The 23031-nt window shown below is 34.2% G+C and overlaps 1 protein-coding gene across 1 annotated transcript in view; it reads right to left on the reverse strand.

Moving 5' to 3' along the window:
- Window positions 1–23031, reverse strand: part of LOC135200284 (uncharacterized) — an 880536-nt gene that overhangs the window by 552104 nt on the left and 305401 nt on the right. Inside the window, exon 3 of the mRNA XM_064228779.1 lies at window positions 13634–14368. Coding sequence (XP_064084849.1) covers window positions 13634–14309 — 676 coding nt within the window. The 5' untranslated portion in view covers window positions 14310–14368. The remainder of the gene's footprint in view (window positions 1–13633; window positions 14369–23031) is intronic.

Raw genomic sequence — 23031 nt, forward strand, 5'->3', positions numbered from 1 at the left:
GAAATTATTAGACAGATTGTGGTTCCTGAATGTTACCGTCATGAGTTGATGTCATTAGCTCACGAGAATGTGATGGCGGGACATTTTGGTATTCACAAAACTGTCGGTAGGTTATTGAATAATTTCTTCTGGCCTAAGTTGAAAGGTGATGTAAAAAAATTTGTTAATAGTTGTGAAGTTTGTCAGAGAGTCGGCAAACCTAATCTACCTATTCCAAAGGCTCCATTAATACCTATCCCTGTTGTGTCTGAACCTTTTCGTGAGGTGTTAATTGATGTTGTTGGTCCTCTCCCAAAGTCAAAGAGTGGAAATGAGTATATTTTCACTATTATGGATCGTATGTCTCGGTACCCCGAGGCAATCCCCTTGCGGTCCATAAGGAGTGAAAAGATTGTAGAGGCATTAATAGGTTTCTTTTCAAAATTTGGTCTCCCGAAGGTAATTCAGTCTGACTGCGGTACTAATTTCACGAGTCGTTATTTTAAGCAGAAAATGACTGAATTGGGCATTAAACATGTAACGTCCTCGCCTTATCATCCAGAGTCACAGGGTGCTTTGGAACGTTTTCACCAAACTATGAAAAGTATGTTAAAGAAATATTGTATTGTGAATGGGGCTGAATGGGATAAAAACCTTCCCTTCCTCTTATTCGCTTTCCGCTCTATTCCTGGTCAATCTCTCGGTCTCTCTCCTTTTAATTTGATTTTTGGACATTCTGTAAGGGGTCCGCTGGATATGGTGAGAGAGGCTTGGGAGGGAGATGCCCCAGATGAATCTGTTTGATTACCTTAATAATTTGTTTAATGCTAAATTAACCAGGGCTTGGTCTTTTGCAGGTGAGAATTTGTTGAAAAGTCAGAAGAAAATAATGAAAATTTATTTTGACAGAAAGACTGTGACCCGGGACTTCGACGTAGGACAGAAGGTACTGGTTCTGTTACCTATCCCAGGTAATTCTCTCAAAGCTACCTTCCAGGGACCATGGAAGGTATTGAAGAAGGTAAATAATGTTAACTTCTTGGTGGAAACCCCCAATAGGAGAAGGCCTCATCAATTAGTACATATAAATATGATGAAAGCTTTCCATGAAAGAGAGGAAGGTTAGGCCAATTGCGGCTCTTCGTGACAGTAGAAATGACTTTGTCGGTAATAATGCTTCTTTTTCAGATGAGCATAATAATGATTCCTTTTCAGAGGATAGGGACGTTTACTTGAAAGATAGTGAATGGCTGGCAGGTAATGTCGAGGCTTTAGAAAATTTACCTCAGATGTTGAATCACTTGGGTAAGGATGAGCAACAATCCTTGAGAAATTTGGTTTTAAAATATAAGGACTTGTTTTCTAATGTGCCCGGCAAGACCACGATCTTGCAGCATGACGTGGACGTAGGGACGCCACGCCCGTGAAGCAGGCTCCTTATAGGTTGAACCCAAAAAAGAATGAAATTGTTGCTAGAGAGGTTGAGTATATGCTCAAGCATAATTTAATTGAGCCGAGTTGTAGTCCTTGGTCATCTCCGGTTGTGTTGGTAAAGAAATCGGACGGAGACTATCGTCTTTGTTTTGATTACAGGAAGCTAAATGAGGTGACCAAGGCTGATAGTTTTCCATTGCCTCGAGTGGAAGATTGCATCGATCGTATGGGTCGTGCTAAGTATATTACGAAATTTGACTTATTAAAAGGATATTGGCAGGTGCCTCTGTCGGAAAGGGCCAGAAGTGTTTCGGCTTTCGTAACACAGCAGGGGTTATTTCAGTGTAAAGTAATGCCCTTTGGCATGAAAAATGCTGCTGCCACCTTTCAGAGACTTATGAATTCGTTGGTTAGTGGTCTAGAGGGGTGTGTGTGTATATTGATGACTTGGTTATTTTTAGCGACGACTGGCAGTCGCACCTGAAGAGAATTGAGGCTTATTCAAAGTACTTAGGAAAGCAGGCCTGGTTATTAATTTAAGAAAGTCGGATTTCGCAAAAGCAAAGGTGGTATATCTTGGACATGAGATAGGAGCAGGTATGGTAGCTCCTAAGGAGGCTAACATTGAAGCCATTCGTAAGGTGGAGGTTTCCTAAATGTAGGAAAGATTTGCGAAGGGTATTGGGGATGGCAAGCTATTATCGTAGATTCATTCGCAATTTTTTCAGACATTGCGGAACCTCTTACTGCTTTGTTGAAGAAAAATGTTACCATTCGTTTGGAGTAAGGAGGCTCAGGATGCATTAGATAAGATAAAACTGATCCTCATTAGTCGGCCTTTGTTAACTGCTCCCAATTTTGATACTCCATTCCAGCTTACCACTGATGCGAGTGATGTGGGGGTTGGTGCGGTATTGAGTCAGGCTGACGGAAATGGTATCGTCCACCCGGTGGCGTATTTTTCTAAAAAGCTCACTTTGCCTCAAAGAAAATATTCCACAATCGAGAAGGAGACGTTGGCCTTGATCTTAGCATTAACTCATTTTTAATGTCTATCTCTCCTCCTCAGTGTGCCCATTAAAGTTTGTACGGACCATAATCCCTTAACGTTCTTGAATCGGTACAAGAATAAAAATCAGAGATTGATGCGCTGGAGTATTTTGGTCCAAGAATTCGATCTACAGTTTAAGCATATCCCAGGTAAAGAGAATATGGTGGCCGATGCATTGTCCCGGCTGGCAGAGTAAGTGCGAACGAGGTAATTATAAGGGTTTTTCTTTACCTGTTGGTAAGTTTCCTGTCACTCGTATTTCCTAGTTTGAGTATTAATCGTTGTTTTTATATGGTTTCTTTTATTTTAGTGTGATGGTTGAACAAATTATGATTTAATATAACATTCCAATGTTGGATATAATAACTGTTGATTATATTATTGGATATGATAGATGATATTGACCATCTGTAAGATAATTGTTAGTTGATGGATTCAATGTTATTCTATAGGTTAATTTATGCCTTTAATTGCTTTTGGAGGTGGTGAAGTTTATAATGAACTGGTGTTATTTCTGTGATTGAATTATGCTTAAAACTGAGGTTGCATAAAAATTATCTGGTTGTGTGGTGGTTTAGGTATTTATGAATGATCCTATATTGGACTCGTGTTTTAGGCGATGGTATTTATTACGTTAGTTGGGTATGCAAATTAGGTTAAGATTTTTTGTGACAAACTGATTTGTTTATACACCCCTTTGTCAGGAGTGTGGACTCCATATAATTGTTAATAGTGCTTAAAAGAAAAGTGCTGTGTTAGTGCTGTGACATGTTATGTGTTCAAGACACTTGGTGCATGTACAGGTGTATAATGGTGTAAGGTCAATGTACGTGTGCTATGAAGGTTGTGCTGTGAAAAAGTACGCTAAGGTGTATGATATTTTTGGGACATTTAATCATTATACCTTCGCGGCTTTGAACAATTCACAAGGAAAGAGGAACCTTTCCCTTCACATACCTTGTCATTCTGGTGTGAACAGCAGAATGGTGTACTATTTATATTTGACGAAGGATGTGGTGTATATTTAAGGTAGCCTATGAGGCATTAAGGATGTCGCATATTAGTTTAAGTATTTACAAGTTACCCAAGTAATGAATCCTTTATTTGGACACTATATTTTGTTGGTGATTAGTGTATGACAATTTGGTTTTATAGTATATATCATTTTTCTTAGTTGCCACTCCCTCTCCTCTTGCAACCTAGGTGATCCCATATTGTGATAATCAATTATTGATACAGGTTGTCTTATGATTTTAGTCCTAGGTGAAGGACTTGGTGCAATTATTTAGTGTATGGTGTTAAAGTGACTTTTCATTTGTTAACATTTGTAATTCCTTTGTTAATTGTTTATATTATATTTCAAGTGTGTATATTGGATACTTAATTCCCTTAACTTTAACGTAAACTTTTGCATATTTGTTTTAACTTTTGAAATTTTGTCTGGAAAAAAATTTTTTTTTTTTTTTCTCTCTGGGTGAGGAGGTGTAAGTAAGCCTTAGGATTTTTATAATGTATTAGCTTACTTAGGTTAGCTTTTAAGTTCCTCTTTCATTTCTGAAGGCTGTAAAGTTCATTGTTGATTCGCCTTCTTGTTAGTAGGGGTCTCCTCACTCCAGTGGTATTTTTGTGTAGTCTTGTTGACTAATCCTCCCTGTTTCTCCCCTCCATATTTTGGCTTTGCTGAGTTGACTTGAGACCTGATTTCCAAGCTGCAGGCAGTTTGTATCTGCACCCTGACTTGTGAGCCTGCTATCTCTCTCGGATTTACAGCAAGTCTCAGAAAATATATATCTTCAACTGGCAGTTTCTCCACATCTCTGCCATTTTATTATTGCCTCTGGTGCAGTATTTGCCAGAGGGGCCTCGCTTGGCGACGGTAAGGCGTGTCATCCATTTATTATAAAAAGTATTGATCAAGATTACTGGGATCACTGGCGTCCTCATGCTTTCTGAACGAGATTGACTAGGATCACGGCTGCACTGCAGTAGTCAGATGAATTTTCTGATAGAGCTCTATAGTAATTGTATTGTGATTTGCCGTCCTCTGCCTTTATTGGAGTGCTTATGGGAGGAGACCTTCATCGCCTCATCATCATCCTTTAGAGTGTAAAATTCAGGTTATTCCTTTCTTTTGGTTATTTTCTATTCCTCTCTGGGCCCCCTTTCCTCCTTCAGAGGTTGAATGCGTTGCCTAATCATTTGGGTACATGTTGTGTAAGTGATTTTGTGATTTAATGTTAATGAAGAGGCCTAGTTATAACTTCCTGTATTTTATTGAATTATAATATATATGATTTTTTTCATTGTTTTTGCTATCCCCCTTGAGTTATTCTTGTGCTGCATTTACCTGGGCTTCCTTCCACCTTAGTGGATTGCTGCCTTTTGAACACCTAAGTTTGTGGTATTTTGAATATTTATGGTCCTGTAGACCTTAGAATGTTGTGTGGTCCAACGAGGCCATTACAATAATATATATATGTGTGTGTGTGTGTGTGTGTGTGTGTGTGTGCAGTAATAATTATTATATTGTTAGCTGATACAATTAATACCCATGGTTTGAACTGGGGTTTCAATGCGAAAAATTCTTCGTGGAAATATGCCCTTTTAAATTTCTACATGAATGCAATATGCACTGGTAATCACTGGAACTTTAGAAACCATCAGAGAACGTAAGCGAAGAAATTTACAGGTCGAATTCACGCTTAGACCAATAAGTGTAGGATATAACCCAATATTCATACATTCACAAATGTATTCAAATGGATGGGGATTCTGAACCTCCTCAACCCACAACAATCAGTATCATTCAAATTTTGATGGAAGGAAAAAAATAAAAGAGTCTAGCTTAATAGTCTCATACAATTTATCTTTTACTGTTGACGGTTCAACATCTTTTTACTTCTCCACTTTTGATGAAGCTACTTGGTATTCCTTTCTCTAGCATACTCTTTTCTTCCTCTTCATCACTGATTATCTACTCTACCAATACATCTCATCAAGCTTTTACCAAAACTCGCGATAATCAACATAAATTCTTCCTGGACCTACATATCATCTTTAATTATAATGTTCTTAATCAGTTCTGAGGTGGAGCTTTTCCATTATCAGTTCAGATTTGGAGACTACGCCTAAATATAAGACTTCATTTACTCAGAATCTAAGATTTTAAGCACAATTTGGGTGCATTCTCTCTCAGCTCTCCCTTCTATTACCATTGTCTTCAGAATTCAGATTATTCACACATTGTCATATAAAGATGACAGATTGATCTGTGCAATCTGGTTCTCGAAGGAACATTTGTTTGACCGTATTTTATGCCTGTTACTAGGAAAGTACACTGGTCATTTCCATCAATATTTGGATTACCGCTTTGTCAAATCAACCATGTCTTACAAGATTTTAGTTTTAATTTTTACTGCCACATATCCGTATCTCCATTGTTATTCATATCACATATTCCCATTTGCATTTCGCCTAAACAAGCACCCGTATGCTTCCCTGTTATGTCAATTTTGTCACACGAACATGTCCAGAAGACTCAAAAACATTTTCAGGGAGGTCCACTCCAAAACCCTTTATGTAACTCTTCAACCTAAAACCTTTTCCATTCAAAGATAAATATAACATATATGTGGCCTTTTCAAGAGTTCAAAACAATTAATCATACAACTCGTCAAGAACAGTCTTAAAGAATCTACGGCAAAAATAAGTTCAGATAAGAATGTGACGTATAACTAGTGGCTGCTTCAAACTTGATCCTTTGAAACCGTGAAATCCTTGTTTGTTTGTTTGTTTGTTTGTTTTTTAAATGTTACAGCAACTTCCGTTTTTTTCGTTTTTAAGAGAAAAGACAGTTACATATTTATACCCTTTTATAAACTCAGAATTTCTGGGACTTAATATATGATTTTTTTTGTGATGTCATAACGCTATCCAAAAGGATTGAAAAGCGATTCCTCTAGTCACCAATCTTTCTATGAACTTTTACTGTGATTCTATTTCAGTGCTCTAAAGATATCATTTTGAAGCTCCTCTTCTCAAGTGGTTACAACATATTTGCCAGGTCACCACATAGCCATATTACAATCATGAGGAACTACAATCCTCAAGTTCTAGATCGGAATTTTTCTCTCCTTCCCAAGTTTTGGATGCACTCGTGGTTTCACTTTTCCAAATTACTAAATCTTCAGTTTTTCAAAGTGGCAGTTCTCTCGACTCCTCCAGGATAGTCCCTCGTCAGTTTTCTTAATCCCTGCTTGTTTTCTTCAGACCTGGTCAAGATGTGTATATGTACTATGAAAGACTTTCTATCGGTTTTAGTTAAACATTATAATAATTAGCCACGTCAAATAACTGTACAATGTCGAGGTCTAGTCGGTAACATTTTCTGCAGTTCCATAATATCTATTAAGCTGGAAAATCCCACCTCCCCATCCTCCTACACAAAAAAAGTAATAAATAAATAAATAAAACAAGAGAGAGAGAGAGAGAGAGAGAGAGAGAGAGAGAGAGAGAGAGAGAGAGATTTCTCGTGATAAAGACATAAGATAACGACTTCAAGCGCGGTTTAAAAGACCTGGGGGGAGACGCAGTGGGACTTACTCATCTGGGATGAGCTTTAATAATAAGAAGCAAATTTCAGATGCTTCTTCTAACCAATTCAATAGTTGCTTCTACAAGCAAGGAAACATTTCCTAAAATGCAAATGCACTAATGAGAACGCAAATGGTCCATGTGAATATCATCAGAAGGCGCTCTCTCTCTCTCTCTCTCTCTCTCTCTCTCTCATAAAAACACAACAGCACAACCTGCAACAGGAATAAAAATATGGACATCAACCTTAAATGCGGTCATAGTTGCCGTTATGTTATGAATTATAACTGCTTTGTCAACCTTCTTTTAATTAAATCTGAAACAAACATCAGCAATACCAAAAAAATCAAAAGCCGATTTTCGCACAGGGAAGAACAAGACGGAATCGTCAACACGCCATTATGAGAAGTTCACCGAGATGTAAGCCAAGGAAATAATGCCCTCTCCCACCCCATCCCCTAAAAAAGGGGGCGGGGGAGAGAGGGGCAAAGACCAGGGCAAAAGAAATTTCGAATTCTTTCGACATCTTGCATATTATCACCGGGCGTGCTGAACTCTCGACCTCTCTCCCCAACATCTTCTCTACCGCTCTTTCTCTCCTTTCTTCACCGAGACGCCTCCTCCTCTTCTCTTTGTTATTTATGGCACATGGAAAGCGTGAATAAAGTATGAAGACGACATATATTGTGAGACTTTGTGTTTCGGAAATTCTCACTCCTCTACGGTTTCTCGGGACAGTTTCAAACTGACTCTACCTTCGCATCACAAAGTACCCTGTCAAACACACATTTTCTCTCTCTCTCTCTCTCTCTCTCTCTCTCTCTCTCTCTCTCTCTCTCTCTCTCTCTCTTTGTGTGTGTGTGTGATCTGAAGTAACCTACTATCCGAGAATCTTTCAACAAATATGTGTAAGTCTTCAGCCTCACTTTAACTTCACAAATGTGCCATCTATTTTTTCTTCCTTATTCGTGTATCGAAATGAATATCACAAAACAAAGAAAAACAAAATACCCATTACTACTAACACTACTGAAGTAAATTAATCAACTATTAAAAACGACCGTTGTCACATGCGCAGGGGTTAGAAACTTATGGGGTTTATCCTTCTTTAAACCTCTTTATGGGAGTGTTCTTTTATCTTTCATTGCTTCTTGGTGACCTTTGTCTAACAGACAAGCTATTGATATAAGTATCCCGAATTTGCAGTAATAATTCTCTCTCTCTCTCTCTCTCTCTCTCTCTCTCTCTCTCTCTCTCTTACTTTGTCATGTATGCTGATACAGGAAAACTGTTCCGTGGACTAACGGTACCTTTACACTCCTATGCGAAATCTAAACAATTATTTTGTCTCCAATTCTTTGTTCGCAATCTATCGTTCAACATGTTCCTAAGCAGGAATTTCACAACAGTCCACTAAAAATAAGAAAGGGTCAGGAGAATTAGTGATATCTTCAGATGGGTCATAAATTCTCGGAGCTTTTGTCTTTATCGAAAAACATTTATATTTTACTACACTACTATCGAAGAAGTGATCTATGATAGAGGGCAATAAAAAACTATAAAAATAAATAAATAAATAAATAAATAAATATATATATATTATATAATATATAATAATAATATTATATATATTATATATTATATGTGGTGGTATATATATAATATATAATATATTAATATTATATTATTAATATTATTAAATATAATAAATATATATATAATATATAATATATATATATAATAAGTATAAATCTGCGTATTAAAAATCTAAATGTTGATGTATCTAAATATATATATATTAATATATGATATATATCTATTATATATATATATATTTATATATATAATGCGTATGTGCAAAATCTTAAAATGTTCATGTATATATATATATATATTATATATATATATATATTATATATATATATATATATATTACATATATTATATATATATATATAATAATAATATATATGTATGATATGTATATATATATATATATATATATATATATACAAATATATGTATATATATATATATATATATATATATATATATTACATATATTATATATATATATTACATATATTATATATATATACATATATATATATATATATATATATATATATATATATATATATATATGTTTATTATATATTATACATATGTGTGTGCGTGTGTGTGTGTGTGTACTATATGTATGTGTATATATGTTCATGAATATAATATGCATATGTATCAATGTAAATTTATGTGTTAAAGATACAGCTAATTCTTCTAAAACTTCATTACACTTATATCACGATTCGCGTCACAAGACTCAACTTCCGTTGCTAACTAGCTTTGAAACGCGGGGAAACAAATTATAAACCAAGAAAACCTACTGTCACCTTATATAATGTCCAAGTGTCCAAGTATGCATACCTAGTTTTGACAGTTTTTCTGACCTTTAGACACCATCGATTCAGAGTTTCACACCCATCAAGAACAAACAGAATAGTATAACAATATTCACAGTTTCGAAACATCACGTTCCCTCCTCCAAGTGATTCAGCATTAAAGGGACGTAATATCCTCAAACCATGAAAAATCACAACTTGTTTTTGAGGTTTCATGGTATTTATTAAATGGATCTTTCCTAGAGTGACCCCCAAGGGGTTTTCACCCGTTATGCATCCACCTTCTTGGAACATTAATACAAGCCCTTTGGCGATTACCGTAAAATTATAAACAAAAGACTGTCAGTATCTTAAAAGATAATGACCCCAAGAAATATTAGTCTTAGATAACGACCCCCAAAAACCCTTGGAGGTCACTATCTAAGAAAGATCCTAATAAACTTCCACAATGAGCTTCTGACATCTATGTCCACAGTCATCAGCTATAAATTTTACGGATCCTCACATACAAATAATAATTGTATATTGTTTGGAAATTATTCCAGTTTCTCTTGTAGGGTTCATTCTATGTTCTCTGAAGTGGAAGCTTCTCAAATATTTGACAGTCTGGAAATCCGTACAAATTCCTTAAATAGCTGCTGCTCTACAACAGTTTCACATTAATCCCTTATAATCTTTTCAACTAAGTGGAAATATGAACGTTTATGAACGTAATACCAATTCTCCAAGTAGGAACCAAAAGTTTATATATATATATATATATATATATATATATATATATATATATATATATATATATATATATATATATATATATATATATATAAAGCAACAAACTGGAGCGGGGTGGGGTAATATACTAACAAAGTTTCATAAAAAGCACAGAACACAATGTTCTGAAAAGTTTGGCCTTCAAAATGAAAATTGTGTTGAAAGTATAGAAATAATTGAAGAAAAGGTTTCACCAATTAAATTTCATCTAACTCAGAAAATCATATAACTGACCATTAAATTACCCAGTGAACTTGAAGAACCTGGCAGTCAAAGAACATCTGTAAAAATCAATCACCAAAGCTAAAGGAGACTTTGAACTGATCTGTCACCTTAAAAAAGGTCAAGGTGGCAACTTAATCATTATAATTAAATTCACAAAAAAATATAATTTGGCAACTCAGTGCAGCAGTGACTCAAAAAAAGAAAGTTTAATTACATTTGGGACAAAAATAATTGCAGCCATCCAAGTTACCTAGCAACTAAGTAGCAAATAGTTAAAAAACAACATTCGTGCTTTAAATTTAACAGGTGACTTTTAAAAATATCAAGGTACAAACAACAATGAAAAACTACTGCCAACCTCGGAGGCTCCTAACTACCATGTTTCATCAAATTCGAATATATATATATATATATATATATAGGTATATATATATATAATATAATTATATTATATTATTATATAATAATATAATTGATAATATAGTATAATATTATTATATAGTATATATCATATATATATATATATATATATATATATATACCATATATATAACAATATATATATAGTATATATATATATATATATATATATATATATATATATATATATTATATATATCATATTTACATATATTGACACAATGAACTGCGCCCCTCAAAAATAGGGCTGCCTGAAGATATCTGGTAAACAATCGCCATCCTTAATTTATGTACCTATCAAATTTCATCTGAACGAGAGCAAAATTCGATGCTAAACTTAGAAGTAACCTGTGACCTGGGAAAAGCGTTTAAGCAAAAAATAAATAAAATAAATAAATAAATCAAATACATAAAAAAATTAAATAAAATAAAAAAACACACGCACAATAAAACAATATTTTGGTGCTGCGTCTCCATAACAGAGGCCTCTAACCATCACAGTTATAATATATAAAAGATATATATTTTTCGGTATTTCCTTTGAACTAATCGGTGACGTTGAAAAAAATTCCTATGCAAATAAAATTTTTTAGGTGAAAACAATGAAGCGGACATATTTACCTACTCTCACAAAATTAGATGCCTTGCGTAACAGTGGAGTGGTTAAATGATTGATCTCATGATAAGATACTTTTTTTTTACACTGACATTAACGCATCATTACAGCACAACTTTTTCGAAGTCTTTTGAAGGTGAGACAATTGAACTAATATTCTGTTATAAAAAAAATGACTGCAATGATATGGTTCTGGAAAAGATGACTAAAGGACTTAGACCAATTGTTGACGGTGGAAAATCCCAAACTCGAAACGATGCAGTTTTACAGTAGGAAATAGAAGTAAAAAAATTTTCACGTTTAAAATCACATGTAACCTTTAAAACCGGGCAACAAAAAAGATATTCCTGATGAAATACCACGCCTAAACATGTGTCAATGAAACTCAGACCAATAATAAGCATACTTTTAAACTGATCCGTGACTGGAAAATAGAATAAAGTCGACAAATCTTTGACAGAACATTTACTAATCCGCAAAATTATCTACCCAGCTTCATCAAAATGACAAAAGAAAAAAATATACTACTGAAAACGATAGACCAGACTTTAAAAAATATGCAATATTGCAATTACTTTGGAAAAATAATCACTCGCCTTTGAGGTACCTTTCTAACATGATTTGTGAAATTAGATAATAACGAAAGTTCGGCATTAAATTAACCCGTGACCTGAAATATAGCTCAAGGTACAAAATTCTGCATAAAATATTGCCAAACTCCAAGTTATACACTCACGAAGCTTCATCGAAACCAGAAGAAATAAAATACTTGGGAAAACGGGTCAAGGTTAAAATATCACTAAAATAAAATAATCCCTCTGACCCAGTGTCGAATTCAGAAGATCAGAGATCTATATTCATCTACACGAAAATATGTACGCTAACCTGAGAACTTGAAAAATATGCATGATGACCTATGACCTTGACATATAAGTAAAAGTAAAAGATTTGGTGAACGGAATTACTAGTCCTCAGGGTACCCATCTCAAAGATACATTAAAATAATAATAAAATGAATAGTAATATATATAAGAGAGACGACTTTAAATTATTATTATTTTATTTAAATGAACGCTAAAAAAAAAAAAAAAAAAAAAAAAAAAAAAAAAGTTTCGTTAAAGCTTCAAAATATTAAAAGTTGACCTTTAAGCTGATCGGTTATTATGCCATTGTGAGTGTCCAGTTCTGGACACCAGAGACCTATGACTATCAGTTTCTGATGTCAGGAGATAAAAAAAACAAATTGTGCAAAAATGTGAGCTTACCTTAATCCGTGATCTCGCAAATGTAGAAAAGGATCACTGACCCCAAGGATATTTTCAAATCCAGTTTCACCAACTTATTAGCATAGAAGGAATTAATAATACTAATCATATTGAAATCTAATTTCCTAAACATCTGAGCAATGAAGGAAATAATAATAATAATAATAATAATAATAATAATAATAATAATAATAATAATAATAATAATAATAATAATAATAATAATAATAATAATTTGACGTTGATTGCCAATATCAAGAAGAAAGTATCACTCATTGATGTCGCAATACCATGAGAAACCAGAGTTGAAGTGAAAGAAGAGGAACAAATTTTCAAGTATCAAGACTGAAAATGGAAATAAGAAGGATATGGGATATGCCAGTGGAAATTGTACCCATAATCATAGGAAAACTAGGCACGATCCCAAGATCCCTGGAAAGGAATCTGGAAAAACGAGAGGCTGAAGTAGCTCCAGGACTCACGCAGAAGAGTGTACTAGAAACAGCGCACATTTTTTGAAAAGTGATGGACTCCTAAGGAGGCAGGATGCAACCCGGAACCCCACAGTGTAATACCACCCAGTCGAATTGGAGGACTGTGATAGACCAAATAATAATAATAATAATAATAATAATAATAATAATAATAATAATAATAATAATAATAATAATAATAATAATAATAATAATAATAATCTATTATTATTATCGTTATTATTATTATTATTATTATAAAAAAACAATCCTTCCCACATGGTTGAATGGTAATAACATCTATGGTGCAGAATAACACTAACAATATCAACAGCATAAAGAAGAACAAAATAAAGTAAACAACAGAAATAACGATATTAAAATCACAACATGAAAACCCAACTTACCTAATTCCACCTGCAACAACTCCATCACGAGGACTCGTCTTTCCAGTTTCCAGATCACCTCGTCCGTAACAGGGTCTTGGAATTGCAGGATCATCGCAAATCTCCCGGGATCGGTGTATGTATATTCCAGCTCGTACACGACTGTAGTGGAGGGCAAATCCTCACACTTGAAGGAATATCCCTGGGGCAGTGAATCCAAGTTGCTTCTGGGCGTTAGACTTGGCTTCAAAGTCGGGTCTATTTCATCGATATTCGAATATGCTGAAGTCGGATGGATGCCAGAGTCGTCTTCCGAAGGTGATAAACTTGAATGGCTACCAGAGGAGGTTACCGAAGGCGATGCTGAAGTCGAATGAATACTGAAAATGTTCGGCGCTGAAGATGAAGAGGAAATCCAATTAAGAGTTGGGGCCTCCATATCCTCCGTGTCATCTAAACCTATAGCAACACTTTCCGAGTTTTCGTTTTCATGCTCCAGAACTTCATCTACAGCTGTCTCCCTTTCATCTTCTGTTATTTGACTTTCTAACAAAGAGTCATAACTGTGGATCTGTTGCAGAATATTCGGTTGTTCCAGTCCTTCCTTATTTCCTTCCTCTGACTTCGTCATCGAAGGCGGTTTTTCTTTTTCTGGGGTACCTTCGATTAACCTGAGGTCACGGCATGATGACCCCATGACCAGTGCAGAGCTTCCGTCGCCAGCGTAAATGACAATGCTACCAAAGTTAATACCGTCTGGAAAAAAAATGAGGATAAAGTTAGTTATAATTCATAAAGTCGTATAGCACATAAAAAGTATGCATTAATGTATTTTTAAACAATTTAAATTATTAATAAATCTACTTATTTATAAAGAAGTATACAACAATTGAAACAGAAGATATGTAAGTATAAAGGGAAATACACAAAACACTTTTAAAAGAGTAATGACAAGTGAGAATATTATATAATGAATTTGATGACAGGGTAGAATCATAAAGGGCAATGTTTGTGAAGTCCTGTTTGCCAGACTGCAACATTCCATGGGTAAACTACGATGACCTCACACAGAATATTTGTAACTTGCCCATCTTCAAAGACATGAGACTGTTTGGCCACAACTCTTCCACCAAATTCGGTTTGATCATGTGCAACCAACATTTGTTAAGAACTCTAGGCTACGACACATAACACCAAAGAATACAGGGGCACACAAGAGAAAAAGTTAAATGCCGATCTGACGTAGTTGGGGGCAATAAGGCAAGTAAAATAGATCCTGTATGAAAGTATAATAAATTATTGAAATTAATGTTGAATTTTAAGCTTAACAGAAATAAATTCTATTCTGGGGAAATGTACTAAAACTCACGCCTATTAAACCCTCACTTAACGAGTTGTTCGAGTCTTGTCAGGCACCTGTATGAAAAGTGCTTGTATGGGAATTGAACTTGAGTGTTGCCGATTTCTATTTGTTAGCAAATTCAGAGAAACAGGCATCTTAACGAACTGTGGTATCGGCGCTTAAATTACTTAAGAGTATTGCATCGGTAAAATTCTAACCGTATTTTCTTTTGTAGTGGTACACTGTTGATTGTAAACAACTGTTGCGGAAACAAGGGTGTATACCTTTAAACGTTCATGTAACAATGTTATGTTGAGCAAATGTTATTGCATATTATGCAGAATTATAGCGAGAGGTAAAATTAAACTAGCTACAAAATCTGTAATGTGGGAGACGTTTGACGAGTCAGGTTTACTTCAGTGACTTTAAACAATTAATCTTTATGTACTATTTTGGGGAAGGTTGTTCCTGAAGTGAATGGGTGCATGATATACTAACAATCTCTCGACAAGCATAAGTTTCGACTAGAAATGAAAGTTCCAATTAATGCTGTCAACGTTGCGAAATACCGTTAATTGTTGCAAACCAACGTTTGATTTGCAGAAGTGTAATCACACCCGAGTCTGTTAAGAGCTCTTTCCCTTTGTAAGAGGAAACACAGCTCTCTGTGTCGTCGAGCGCTACAAATTAGAATTTTTGCCTCAGAGAGAGAGAGAGAGAGAGAGAGAGAGAGAGAGAGAGAGAGAGAGAGAGAGAGAGAGAGAGAGACGGAATTTGTTTCTCAATTTCACTTGTCAAATACTTCGAATCTTCATGGAGCTTATAAAAACAACTTGAGAATCAGTCAATTTTTGGGAAATTGAGTAAACTAGTGGATAATTGCGCTGTAAATTCATTGCATTTAGTTTTTTCCAACTGAATATTGTGATTGTGTGACATTTTACTAAGAATAGTAATTCGTCAGCAATAATATTTTTCTTTCATATCTTACCATTGCTCTTGGCTTTTGCACATTTCTTGTTTTATTTGTTGTGCATTGTTACTACTGGATTGAATGAATTAACAGTGTTAAAGAAGTGTAAAGTATTAACCTCCTGCTTTTTCGTTGATTTGAGCCAAGAAACTGAAGGACAGAGACTTCAGAAGCCGCCGCCACCATCACACACACACACACACACACACAAGAAATCTATATATGTATACACACACACACACACACACACACACACATATATATATATATATATATATATATATATATATATTATATATATATATATAATATATATATATATATATATATTCATTGAATAGAATGGCTTTTTCACTGTTGACCAGCTTTTTTGAAATTGCTTCATATTTTCTAATAATTTTCTTCACTTCATTGCTCAGGTTACTAATAATGGACACAATGTGGTTCTTCCATTTACTCCAGTATTTTTACACGTGTGTGTGTGTGTGTGTGTATACTTACATACATACATATATAAATTAAAATGTTTATATAGTAAGAGATAGATACACTGACTTTCAAGCCTGAATAAAACCGTAACTAAACACAACGGAGACCAGCAAACGACATAAACAGCGTATTTATGGCCCCTATTTTACATGTCAAATTTGCAGTTAATGTCCTATGAAGCCGAGAGGCAATAATTAGAATGGCTACTTTATGAAAGTTTTCAAATGTTCAGTTGATACAAGTCTTGTGTTAGTTAAGAATGAAGTGATTCCAGTATTTCCTATGAGCAAACATTCCGAAAGGTCGAGTGCAAGATCACGAACAGAAGACAAGCCCCAATAGAAATAGTTCTATAATTTATCCTCAAGGAATAATCAAAGAAAAACACTAATAATAAAGGTCCATGCGTATTTATATACGTATATAAGTAACATGGAGACAATGAAACATTAATTCTTCATCATCAACAAGAACTTATTCAAGAACTCTGCGATCGAAGCAAACAAGAGATCAATTCTATAAACAATCCTTCCTATCTGCCGTGACAATGTCTTCTTTCCTGGTCACGGTAACTGTTGATTTCAATATTTTGCAAGCCAACTCACCCGAACCTGTTCCACGAACTAGCAAAAACTATCAAATTAGTATCATATTCTTGAACGTAAAAAACATAGGTGGACTTTTAAATCTATCGGTTAACCATTAGCTTTCCACAAATGGTTATAATGTGTTCAGGGAATATCGTAATATGTAAAAAAAAAATCCTTTCTATCAACATAATTCATGACTAGTAATTCACTGTTATAAACCAAATGTCACTGCCAATATTTTTCAAGCTTTTTTTCCACTGTCAATATTTTACACGTCTTTTTTTAAGATGTAAAATGATGGAGAAATTTGATTTCGATGTTTTTGCGAAAGTTCTCCCCCCACCCAGCAGCCATCTCGCTTTCTGTTTTTATGGCTGGTTGTGTCCAAATGTTCCCGTATTCGGAAAACGTTCCATGATAATTTCGGGTCCAAAACGGTATTCGGGAAGTTTTGAAAACTTCGATTACATCTGTTGCCGATACTTTTTATTCCTAAAATTGAAGACAGTGTCCACAGGGTTTTCCCGCCCGCTGTTATCCAAAATACAGATTGGGAACTTTTGAACGTGAACTACCTTCTTCACGTCGCCCCGAAGTTCGAAATCATCTAAAGGTGAAGAGAAAAATATGATGAATTGGCAACTCCAAGAGGTACCTTGACATTACAAAAGAAAATAAAAATCTTTATTTCGTTCGGAGAAAACTTAATGGTAATTCAAATTTTCTTAATACAGCTACAACTTGGTTGCAGAACAGGTTGGCAATACATATATATATATATTATATATATATATATATATATATATATATATGTATCTATATATATAGATATAAATATAGATATATATAGATATCTATATATATATATAATATAGATATATATAGATATATATATATATATATATATATTATATCTATATATATATATATATATATATCTATATATATATATATATATATATATATATATACATAATTATATATATATATATATCTATATTATATATATATATATAACTATATATATATATATATATATATAGATATATATATATATATATATATATAATATCTATATATATATATATCGAATGTCTTTTACTGTAATACAAAAGTATAATATGAAGATAAAAGGCCCATACTACACTATTTGAACGTTGCAACCATATATCTCGAGCACTTCCTTCTGTGCTAATGAACACTGGTAAAAATATGGACATAGGATATCTTACAAGAGTTTATTTACAAGGCATATGTAGGTGTGGCCAGAAGTCTCTATTGGTGACCCAGGAAGGATGGGATTAGAATATTCCCTGGTGATTTCTGGTGGGATGTGTCTTGGACACCTGCTTGAGAAGCAAGGAATAGTTCGTCGATGTCATCCGACTTCCAATGTCCTCCTGGCAGGTTCATGTTGTTGGTTTGATTGATGATAGCAGATTCCAGTATCTTCCTTTAGTACGGAGAGCTACTTTTGAAAACCGGCTCTGCCCCACTCCAGTTAATATTATGGCCTTTGTCCCCATTATGTAGGAAAATCCTACACGGTATCTTGTAAACTCCGGCGTCTTCTCTTCTTTTATTTGAGTATACATTAATGAGCGAACTCCCGATGGATTTGGAATAATGGAAAATGAAAGGATTTTTAGACCTGAAGTGTTCTGTGGCTTTTTTGGATGTTTTCATCGTGCGAAAGTTTTATTTTATTGTTGAAATCTATTTGTCTATTCTGAGTAGGACCTCTATAGAATATTGTATTCGCTTTATTTCTAGCTTTCTCGATAATGTATGGTGGATAGAGCAGTTGCGTTAGGTGTTGGCGGATCGTGTTGAATTCTTTATCCATGTACCCATTTGAACATATTATAAGCCCCCTGAGGAATAGGTTGCACCCAACCATGATCTTCACGGATACATCGTGGTAACTTAAAAAATGAATATATGAAACAGCGATAGTGAGTTTCCTGTATACTGTGAACGCATATCTATTCTGTTCTCTTATGATTAGTACGTCTAGGAACGGCAATTTTCCGTGCGTTTCCCGTTCTGTTCTGAATTTTATGGTCGGAACAAGCGAATATAGTTGCTTGAAAAATTCACTGAAATCTCCCCAGCTATCATCCCAGTAAGTAAAAATATCATCTACATATCTAAACCAGATCATATTGCGATATTGCGGGGTTTGATAGATGACAAAATTTCTGATTCGAAATATTCCATGAATAGTTTTGCTAGAAGGGGGGATAGGTTGGAATCCTGACTAGTGTAGACACTTTTCTACTAGTGCTTACTAGATTACTATAATAATAGACTTCATGGCATGCTCTCTCCTTCTTTAATTTACATTACATTACATTACATTACATTACATTACAGTTACATTACATTAATTATTATTATTATATATTATCATTATATATATATATTACACATTAATATATATCATGTATGTATGTATGTATGTATGTATGTATATATGTATGTATGTTCAGGATACCTTAAATACGAAAGCTACTTACGAATTAGTTCAAATTCCTTTTCCATGAAATCTGGGGAAAAATTCGCAAGGCTCTTAAGAATGGTTGCTGCCTATGCCTATCTTGATAGAAATGTCGTGATAACTAAGGCAGTAAATGTATGAAACTAACTTTCTCACTTTCATACATTTATTACCATGAAATTTCTAACAAGATAATTGAGAAAGCGATTCATAAAGCAAACATAATTTTCTATCGACCCCCTCATGACAAGACCATTAGACACCCACCAATAAAACAAAAATCCCACACCTGGACAGGACTAAGACGGTGACCCTACCCAAACACCCTAGATAAATCGCTGATTAATATCCAACAAAGACACAGGAATATACAAAATTTTTCCCATGCCTGAACTGTGACCATTCTTACATCGGTTTTACTGAAAAATTAGTTCCCCAGAAATTAATATAACATAAACGGTCAGTTAGGTATAGACAACAGAGCTCAGCTATTTTTAACCATATAAATAACCATAACCACAGAATAAACTGGAATTTGTCATTACTATTTATAGCACCAAATATCGGTACAAAAGCCAGATGATAGCGACAGCATTGACTGAACAAAGACAGGTAATGAATATCTCAAAGGGCGCCTGGGATTCAGATATCATAGATAAAATCTTCCTTCAACCAACGTTAAAGAAGATTAAAGAGACATTATCAGTGCGGGTGACCTAGTAATATCGGCTACCTGTGGATGGAACTCTCTGTATAAATACTGCCTTTTCTATAACATTTGTCATTCATTACCTTCCTGAAAAGAGAGACAGCAGTCTCTGAAATATAGTACTTACTTTCTATATTTTGGCGTTTTTCTGGACTCCTTTTATTAGATGGAATTCTGTTGGAACTGAACTCTTACCAGTCACACACACACTATATATATCTATATATTATATATATATATATATATATATATTATATATATATATATATATATATATATATATATATATATATAGAGAGAGAGAGAGAGAGAGAGAGAGAGAGAGAGAAGAGAGAGAACCATGAAGTCTATTAATATAGTAATCACGTACATAAAAGTGCATCTACACTAGCCAGGAATTCAACCTGTCTTTTCGGGTGGTTTATAAGTGCCAGTGGCATTATTGAATCAGCAAACTTAGTCCATTGGACTTGGTGAGACATAAGGTTAAAGATGCCTGAAACTATTCCTTCTAAGGATAAATGATGTATAACTATGTTAAAACAACAGCTAAACTACAAGGAACTCATTCCATTTCTCGATTCCCTAAAATTTATGGATAAGTTTTCTACTAAAGCTTCAGTCTAATTAGGAATGAAAAGGCGAATCTCTCCCTTAAGCTTTCAGCAGCCCACAATATTATGAATGCAAGATTTTGTTGCAACTCTTGTATATAAACCTCTTGAAATCAGATTCTTTTACTGCAACTTTGGACTTACTTTTTTTTATTGAAATCTAAACAATACAACGGTCAATGCCTACAGATACATTTAAACATATTACACAACTTACAATGGAATAGTATTTTTAATTTTCTAATAATATTGTACATTTTTTCCCACTGAATTCCTAAATCCTAAACCAAAGCCAGCTATAGCATAAGTCTACATCAATAGGATTGTGGAATCGGAGGAAATTCTGACGATATTCATTCACAACGCATACTTTATGCAAATGAAAAAGCTATGAAATATGTTTCAGCCATCTAACTTTATATTTGCAACAAATTCCAATTTACTTCACGAGCAAAACAGAACAGATATACAGGAAATACCCTAATGCTATCTGCAACTTTTTGCAAGTCGACTAACAATCCAATTGTCAACAAAGTATATATATATATTCCCATCTCTGAAATGAAATGTACCCTCTCTTGTCAACTGCAAAGAATTTTTTCAGTCTTGATTGTCTGGTTGATTATGAAACGGAAAGCAGTCGCAGTCTCTCTCTCTCTCTCTCTCTCTCTCTCTCTCTCTCCTCTCTCTCTCTCTCTCTCTCTCTCTCAACAATCATTACAGGATAAGTGGAAAGGTTCAAATGTAAAAGACCCATCAGTTACTTTACTGTTCAGAATTTAGATTAGAAATCTTCTATATTTGTTCGGGACCTAAAACTTCAAGTCCATTAAATTATTACGCTGTTAACACGTTTTTCGTACTGTTAATAAAGCACTTTATTTATAATATTCAAATTGTGCTGCGATTCGTGCCGACGCAAATTCCAACTTCAGAAATCTACCATTTGCAACTGAGATAGAGAGATAGTTAAAATAGGATACATTATTTATTTAGGTTCATGATTGGTTATATCGTTTTGAAATTGGTCATATCGCTTTGAAACAGTTTCGCAAACTTTGTAGGTGACAAAAGCAGGCTTGAGAGATTGCTTAAATGTCCTGCTCAAAATAATTTATAAAAACACCCTCCTCATGCTCAAAGCAATAATGTATTTCATCCAAGCATGCGGAAAACATACTGAATTAATTAACATTACCCATACCAATTATACATAAAACGAAAAAGTAAAATTTAATACGCTCTATCTCCACTTTCATAAAGCCTAATATTTCGATACATTTCGGAAATACACTATAATGATATGAATTAGAGCAGCGGGGAAGATTTAGGAAGAGAAGAATATAGGTCCCAATAAATTTTTCCCAACTTTTCATCCTATATTCACTCCTCGTTTGATCTGATCACGGTAAAGTTTAAAAACAGACATACATTACAAAAGATTCAAAGAAAACTGTCAAAGAATTCAATACACTTGGAAAAAATATAAACAAATAACGACAAATATGAAAAGTATGTAATTAAAATTAAAATAAATTACTATGATTGCTATATTTAAAAAATACATTGTAAAACGAATAAGTACATTGCATGCATTCATGCTTACATACATACACCGCTTGAGGCACAGTTGTTTATGAAGACAATTACTGCTAAATTTCATAAATGTTCCTTCAATTAGAATGCAGATGAACCATTTTTTATCGTACAAAAATGCTTAATGCAATTAAGCAAAAACTAACAGATTCCTTTTTGAATATGTACTCAAATTTTGAGAAAACTAATGTGTTTAAATCTCGATTCCTAAATTTATGTCTACTGACGCAGGAGACCGACCAGCCATTGCAGCAGCAGCAGCAGCAGAGATTAAAAACCACATCCGACTTGGGAACTCAACCGGCAGCGGGTATCAGGAATGGATGTATCAGGAATGGATGTCAGAACAGTACACACCTGAATAATGGAGAAATTCAATACTCCAGTACCGCCAGCAATAAAGAACAGCAAGAGACAGCGGCATCTACGCAGTATGCCATATCGCCTTTCACTTGGAAATCATTCTTAAAAAAGAAAGAAAAAAAAAAAAAACATCCTACCAGTGATGCCAGACAGCCTCATACAGACAAAAATGAGTGACTAGAAATACTACAGCGCACAAGCTTTTCCAAAGTGACAAAATTCTTGACGTTATTTCAAACGAAT

This window comes from Macrobrachium nipponense, chromosome 23, assembly GCF_015104395.2.
Source record: "Macrobrachium nipponense isolate FS-2020 chromosome 23, ASM1510439v2, whole genome shotgun sequence".
NCBI lineage: Eukaryota > Metazoa > Arthropoda > Malacostraca > Decapoda > Palaemonidae > Macrobrachium > Macrobrachium nipponense.